Consider the following 8,182-nt stretch of genomic DNA (forward strand, 5'->3'; position numbering starts at 1 on the left):
AGTTTGTTTACAGCATGGCGGCGAAAGCGACTACGAAGCGTGGGTTGTTACCCGGTTATTCACAGCATTCTGTGTACGCTGTAAATTCAACTTTGTACTTTATGTGAATAAGAACTAGTACTGAAGATGACAGAAGAACTGTCGAACATGCATGTTTTTAAAACCTAAAATGTTGTGTACCTTCTTAAAAAGTTCTGATAAACTTTGAATGTCACAGTATTCATCACGCTCAACTTCACATTTCGTTACTTCATAGTTAGTAGAGGGGACTAACTATGGCGAGCAGCGACTCGAGTCGTTTGAGCCCACGGTTGAAATTCCCAAAAGATTAGCGTTTTAAATGTAAAATTTATATCTAGATAAAGTTTCGCCCCAGGGTAATAAGGTGTTTCGGTGGCCTTATGGTAAAGAGCAATGCGGTAGCTGACATTCTCAGGATAGCAACGTAGGTGGTTCAAATGCGACGTTCTCATGTATATTCTGAGTTTGTCTTACCTTTTCATCTCTTTTTTCTTTTTTTTTTTCGGACACAATAATCATTTTCCTGGATGTGTACATTTAAAAATAGAAGTATTGATGCCATAAATGAAATATACGCTGCAAGAGATAAAAGTGTATTCGGAGATTGGGCAAACTTTAATTCATTCACTAATGAAAAACGTATACTTTTTTACTCTTTCAAGATTATCATTGGCTTCTTTTTCACCCCAACACTATTCTTAGCAACAAAGGTCGCCATTTCGTTTGTTATCACTCGCCAAAAACTATAAAATGCATTCAAAAGCCTGAAATAGAAAAAAGTTTACAGGAATCGACCAATTGAGCGAGCGAGCGAGCGCCATTCATCACATCATACCTACAACTCGCTCTTGCGCACGCGCAATTCACGAGTTAAAAAGGTCTTACAATGACTATCTTCTACACAAGATGCCGGAAATTCAAATCTAACCGAGTACAAGAATAGTCCAGTGACCTGTTGAACAAAATTTGAATTTGATGATGGAACATTCTAATTGAATTTCTGTCCCCCTTATTTGATATATACGACTGGGATCAGCTCCCCTCTTGTAACTAGTCCTACAAAGGGGTCTACAATGACTATCTTTCATTCGAGATACTGCAAACTCAAATTTGACTGAGTACGGTCCAAAAAAAAAAAAAAATGGCAGTTGGATGGACAAAAATAACATTTTTGGCCCCAAGATTGATATTTAGATGAGGTTAACTTCTGAAGTATTCTAAAAAGTCTACAATGACTTGCTGAATAAATGAACGATACCTTTTCGAAGAGTCAATCCCAAAGTTCGTTCCAGTCTTTCAAGGTCTCTTCTTTATAAAATGAAAATATATCTTGTAAAACCTCCAAAAAAATTTCATTACACTAAATATTTATATGAACAACTGTTTTCTTTAAAAGCAAGGCTAAAGAAGGTTATCTGGCTCATAAATCATAATAAAAACCTTTTTAGATTATTCAAATGTTAATTATTCCCTTGGCTGTATATATCTACAATGAAGGTCCTCTCACGAAGATTACTACAGACATCTAAATGACAAGGCGTGCCCGTCTGCTAAGGAGAAAGCCCAAAATTCTATTTTATAACTGCTTAACTGAAAAAATCATTCTGTTATGTCACACGAAATGTTCCGTTTCATACGGTAGAGGCAAAGATTAGCGTCTTGACTGAGAGTCAGCCTTGTTCCGGAAACAGGATTTGCAAATCAGTTGTGAGCGTTGGAGGTTATGTCTTCTTTCCTGTAAGATAATATTTACAACTTGAGTAAAGGTACGTGTTAATCTTGAATTACTTCCTCAGTAAATTAATTGTTTAATTCAATAAGTTTGTTCAAAAAATTTATGCTGCTACGACTGACAGGTTCAGTCGCTGTTAACTTCGGATACTGTAGATGCCTTTGGCAAGGAGTTTCCACGCAGAATTTGAGATAATTTACTTGGAGAAGCTCGCTTTGAAGTTAATGCCTATCAGTAACTCATTGCCTGTCGTTATTAAGCCAGTCTTCATTTTGTCTCCTTCGTCTTTTCAACAATAATAGAATACATGGCGGAACTATATGGGATACAGCACAAATCCTCTCTTTACCGTAACGAGCTCACATTCTTTGCATGAAATAAACGAGGTTAGATGCGTGAGAGGACCACTGAATTTTGCTTTTGTGTCCTTGTGGCTTTTTCAAACCCTCCGAACTTAAGAAAATGCACTTCAATGTCTCCCTTTACACTCCTCACACTCGATGGAAAAGTACAATAAAAAAAAGAAAAAACGCCGCGGAGAGTCCTCGCTGACTTCTTCCAAGGTAGGTGATTTCACACTTAAATTCTGTTTCCTTCTGACATGTTATAAACAGTGCATTTAGGCCTTAGAAGATTCCCATCCTAAGTGTCATTTTCATTGCGGTTTTTTTAAATACAAACTTGACTCATTTCCTTAAAAACCTACCTTAATGTGACATTATCTCCAACCAGCATGAACGGAGCCCATTTCTCCACTTCAGGAAAGCCGTTATTTCTCATCCACTTTCGGACCTCGTGAAGAGACTCACTGGCACTCTCACCACGAAACAAGAGTTCGTAGAAACTATTCATGAACTGTTCTGTCGATTCGTCGTTCAAGGCCCACCGCGCCACTAACACCGAGCGAGCACCGGATCCCAAGAACGCCCGAGCGATTCCAATGACTCCTTCGACTTTAGTCTCTCCGCGTCCACTGTGACAGCAACTTAGAACAACCAGTTTAGCTCGAAGTTGAACTTTTGACACGTCAGCCATCGTCAAGAGGTATTCTTCTTCTTGTGGAATATCATTAGTAGTACGAACAGGGCAAAGCGCGATTTCACCTCTCTCCGCATATCCGTGAGCAGCAAAATGTATCAGCGCAACTGACTTCATCTGTTCAATAACCGCCTCTTTTGTTGCATACCTCCCTAACAATGGGGGAACGCCAAGCATTTTTCCAATCATCTCAGCTTCTCTTCTTGCACCTGGTAATGGCTTGAGGATAATCGGTTGTCCCTTGTAAATCACTTTGCTCACCTCAGGTTCACCCACTATGAGAGCCCCACTCTGACTGTGGTAGTTAGGAGGACTGTCCTTAATAAGTTTGAGGGTGGTCAGAGAAGGAGCAATACGGATCCTGAATTTTTCAGACAAATATCTTCCTCCTTCGTCAATTAAGGCTGCAAATGGCACTTGGTACATGCAGCTATCAGGGACAATGATAATTTCAGGCTCGTTCAATAAATCGGCCACGGGAGCGACGATTATTTCGTAGCACAAACGAAGATTTTTTTTCATATTATTGTGTGTTAAAGACGATCGGTTGACGTCATCAGATGATGTTAAAACACTTTCGTCGTTTAAAGAGCGATCTTCGCAAACATCTCTAGGTAGAATGCCAAAGTGGAGGAAACTTTCCGAGAAAAACACTTTCAGGTCAGGAACTGACCCGGCATTTCCAAAACGATCTGAATCCATTTTTTTTCTTCGGAAATGAATCTCTCCGCTTGTTTTGAGAATCCAAATACGTGCATCTTCATCATCAACCGAAAGGTAAAGACAATTACAGATGGCTTCTCCTTTTATAATATCATGGATTCCACACCATGATCGCGGATCGCCTGAAAACTGCAACTGTTTGGCAGAATATTGAGATGTCATCAAGTCCGCTAGAGCTCTTGCCCGTCTAAGTTCTTCAACGTAAAGAGCATCTGTAAAATTTCCGCGAACAGAGAGCAATTTAATGAGCGTGTCATAGGGAAAGACGCCATGCTCCTCCAACAAAGATATTTGGAAGTAGTCGTTGCCTTTTACAAAGTTTCGCAATTTTTCAAATTTTGCAATAGATTGAAAAAGATACGAAAAAGCTTCTTCGAGATTAAACTGAGCTAACTTCAAAGTTGTTAGACCGCAAACAACTTTAAACTCTGTCATACTATCTCCAATGCCTTTGCACTTTAACAAAGCCTCGCGAAAATACAATTCGGCTTTCTCAAGTTCGCCTAAGGAATGGAACAATGTTCCTAAGTTTCCGTTTAAAGCTGCTTCTCCCTTTTTGTCACCAATTTCCTTTGTGATTGCCAGCCCTTTCTCAGTAAATTCTTTAGCCTTTGTGTATTCACCGAGAGAATAAAACAATGCTCCTAAGTTTCCGTAGTCAGTTGCTTCTCCCTTTCTGTTGCCAGTTTCCTTTCTAATCGAAAGTGCGTTCTCCGTGTATGCTTGAGCCTTTCCGTATTCACCGAGAGAATGAAACAATACTCCTAAGTTTCCATAGTCAGCTGCTTCTCCTTCTCTGTCGCCAATTTCATCTCTGATTAAAAGTGCGTTCTCGGTGTATTCTTGAGCCTTTTTGTATTCACCAAGCGAGTGAAACAATGTTCCTAAGTTTCCATAGCAAGCTGCTTCTCCTTTTCTGTCACCAATTCCCTTTCTGATTTCTAGTGCTTTCTCGGTGTATTCTTGAGCCTTTTTGTATTCACCAAGCGAGTGAAACAATGTTCCCAAGTTTCCGTAGTCAGCTGCTTCTCCTCTTCTGTCGCCAATTTCCTTTCTGATCGCTACTGCTTTCTCTACGTATTCTTGAGCCTTTTTGTATTCACCAAGCGACTGAAACAATGCTCCCAGGTTTCCGTAGTCAGCTGCTTCTCCTTTTCTGTCGCAAATTTCCTTTCTGATCGCTAATGCTTTCTCGGTGTATTCTTGAGCCTTTTTGTATTCACCAAGCGAGTGAAACAATGTTCCTAAGTTTCCGTAGTCAGCTGCTTCTCCCTTTCTGTTACCAATTTCCTTTCTGATCTCTAGTGCTTTCTCGGTGTATTCTTGAGCCTTTTTGTATTCACCAAGCGAGTGAAACAATGTTCCTAAGTTTCCGTAGTCAGCTGCTTCTCCGTTTCTGTCGCCAATTTCCTTTCTGATCACTAGTGCTTTCTCTATGTAATCTTCAGCCTTTTTGTATTCACCAAGCGAGTGAAACAATGTTCCTAAGTTTCCGTAGTCAGCTGCTTCTCCCTTTCTGTTACCAATTTCCTTTCTGATCTCTAGTGCTTTCTCGGTGTATTCTTGAGCCTTTTTGTATTCACCAAGCGAGTGAAACAATGTTCCCAAGTTTCCATAGTCAGCTGCTTCTCCTTCTCTGTCGCCAATTTCCTTTCTGATCGCTAGTGCTTTCTCGGTGTATTCTTGAGCCTTTTTGTTTTCACCAAGCGACTGAAACAATGTTCCTAAGTTTCCGTAGGCAGCTGCTTCTCCATTTCTGTTCCCAATTTCCTTTCTGATCGCTAGTGCTTTCTCGGTGTATTCTTGAGCCTTTTTGTATTCACCAAGCGAGTGAAACAATGTACCTAAGTTTCCGTAGTCAGCTGCTTCTCCCTTTCTGTTACCAATTTCCTTTGTGATCTCTAGTGCTTTCTCGGTGTATTCTTGAGCCTTTTTGTATTCACCAAGCGAGTGAAACAATGTTCCCAAGTTTCCGTAGTCAGCTGCTTCTCCGTTTCTGTCGCCAATTTCCTTTCTGATCACTAGTGCTTTCTCTATGTAATCTTCAGCCTTTTTGTATTCACCAAGCGAGTGAAACAATGTTCCCAGGTTTCCATAGTCAGCTGCTTCTCCTTCTCTGTCGCCAATTTCCTTTCTGATCGCTAGTGCTTTCTCGGTGTATTCTTGAGCCTTTTTGTATTCACCAAGCGACTGAAACAATGTTCCTAAGTTTCCGTAGGCAGCTGCTTCTCCATTTCTGTTCCCAATTTCCTTTCTGATCGCTAGTGCTTTCTCGGTGTATTCTTGAGCCTTTTTGTTTTCGCCAAGCGAGTGAAACAATGTACCTAAGTTTCCGTAGTCAGCTGCTTCTCCTTTTCTGTCGCCAATTTCCTTGCTGATCGCTAGTGCGTTCTCGGTGTATTCTTGAGCCTTTTTGTATTCACCAAGCGAGTGAAACAATGTTCCCAAGTTTCCGTAGTCTACCGCTTCTCCTTTTCTCTCGCCAATTTCCTTTCTGATGGCTAGTGCTTTCTCGGTGTATGCTTGCGCCTTTTTGTATTCACCAAGCGAGTGAAACAATGTTCCCAAGTTTCCGTAGTCTGCCGCTTCTCCTTCTCTGTCGCCAATGTCCTTTCTGATCGCTAGTGCTTTCTCGGTGTATTCTTGAGCCTTTTTGTATTGACCAAGCGAGTGAAACAATGTTCCCAAATTTCCGTAGTCTGCCGCTTCTCCTTTTCTGTCGCCAATTTCCTTTCTGATGGCTAGTGCTTTCTCGGTGTATTCTTGAGCCTTTTTGTATTCACCAAGCGAGTGAAACAATGTTCCCAAGTTTCCGTAGTCTGCCGCTTCTCCTTTTCTGTCGCCAATTTCCTTTCTGATCGCTAGTGCTTTCTTCGTGTATTCTTGAGCCTTTTTGTATTCACTAAGGGAGTTAAACAATGTTCCTAAGTCTCCGTAGTCAGCTGCTTCTCCTTTTTTGTCGCCAATCTCTTTTCTGATAGCTAGTGCTTTCTCGGTGTATTCTTGAGCCCTTTTGTATTGACCAAGCGAGTGAAACAATGTTCCTAAGTTTCCGTAGGCAGCTCCTTCTCCTTCTCTGTCGCGAATTTCCTTTGTGATCTCTAGTGCTTTCTCGGTGTATTCTTGAGCCTTTTTGTATTCACCAAGCGAGTGAAACAATTTTCCTAAGTTTCCGTAGTCTACCGCTTCTCCTTTTTTGTCGCCAATTTCCTTTCTGATCGCTAGTGCTTTCTCGGTGTATTTTTGACCCTTTTTGTATTCACCAAGCGACTGGAACAATGTTCCTAAGTTTCCGTAGTCAGCTGCTTCTCCTTTTCTGTCGCCAATATCCTTTCTGATCGCTAGTGCTTTCTCGGTGTATTCTTGAGCCTTTTTGTATTCACCAAGCGAGTGAAACAATGCTCCTAAGTTTCCGTAGGCAGCTGCTTCTCCTTCTCTGTCGCCAATTTCCGTTCTGATCGCTAGTGCTTTCTCGGTATATTCTTGAGCCTTTTTGTATTCACCAAGCGAGTGAAACAATGTTCCTAGGTTTCCGTAGTCAGCTGCTTCTCCCTTTCTGTTACCAATTTCCTTTCTGATCGCTAGTGCTTTCTTGTAATATTCTTTAGCTCTGTCGTATTCCCCAAGCGACTGAACGATTGTACCTAGGTTTCCGTAAATGGTTGCTTCGTTATCTCTTTCGCCATTTGGCACAGTGATTGTCAGTGCTTTCTTATAATACTCCTCAGCCTTGTGATATTCACACAGTGAATAAAATAATTTTCCTATCATCATGTAACACTGCGCCTCTGTTTGTTTGTCTCCAATACTCCTTGTTATATCAGCTGCCTTTTGATAGTATTCTCTAGCCTTTTCAAATTCATTTTGTTTCAGATATATCTGTCCCAGTACCAAGCTTAGCTTCCCTTCCTTAAGTGTGTCACCAGAGGCGTGATGTATGATAAGAAGTTCTTTCGCGTACCTTTCTGCAGATGTGTAATTAGAGACCTTGTATGCGACATTGAGCATTAGCCTATTTGTTGCTTGGTAAACCAGGGGAAACCAGTGGTATTCTTTTACCCGTACATTAGAGGTTAGAAAGATCAACCATTCTTCGCCTAACTTCGTGGCTTGTAAGCCACGGCTAGTGTTCAGAAGGTAGGTGACAACACCAAGAACTATAGCGGATACCATAAGTCCTCCTTCGTTGTCCATTACCACCGTTTTCCAACTTACTCGATTGAATCCAATGTGACAGCGTCAATCTGAGGATTTTTAAATTGAACTGGGTTAGATTCGCCGTTTGGAACCGCTCGATTAAATATTATTTAGATAGATAGATAGATAGTTTATCTGTAAAAAGCTTGCAGCTACTAAGCTGAATTGTGTATTTAAAATATAGTATAAAATATAAGATAATGTAGTAAAATGATGTATGAAATAATATCTTATAATAGCGAGTATAATATAATGATAGCAATAAAGTCCTAAATAAATAATAATGTCCTATAAGTATAATGAAAGCTTGAACTGTTAAAATATATACAACGCCATCGATCTCATTTACAAAACTCACCGTTCACTAAAATTCGTTGTTAATACATGATCTTACAAAAAAACATTTTTTGAAACGCTTGTTGTGAAAAGTGTTATTACACAATCAATACTAGCAAAAAAAAGACAAATAGA

The 8,182-nt window shown here is 40.3% G+C and overlaps 1 protein-coding gene across 1 annotated transcript; it reads right to left on the reverse strand.

The window, feature by feature from the left end:
• Window positions 1-502: 502 nt before the first annotated feature.
• LOC111319221 (uncharacterized) lies at window positions 503-7,830 on the reverse strand. The gene is made up of 2 exons (XM_022922037.2): window positions 2,460-7,830; window positions 503-1,756 (listed from the first exon to the last, which is right to left on the reverse strand). The coding sequence occupies exons 1-2, from the start codon at window positions 7,706-7,708 to the stop codon at window positions 1,723-1,725; spliced, it is 5,283 nt and encodes a 1,760-aa protein (XP_022777772.2). The 5' UTR covers window positions 7,709-7,830; the 3' UTR covers window positions 503-1,722.
• Window positions 7,831-8,182: the final 352 nt, after the last annotated feature.

The sequence above is a fragment of the Stylophora pistillata genome, chromosome 4, assembly GCF_964205215.1.
Source record: "Stylophora pistillata chromosome 4, jaStyPist1.2, whole genome shotgun sequence".
Classification (NCBI taxonomy): domain Eukaryota; kingdom Metazoa; phylum Cnidaria; class Anthozoa; order Scleractinia; family Pocilloporidae; genus Stylophora; species Stylophora pistillata.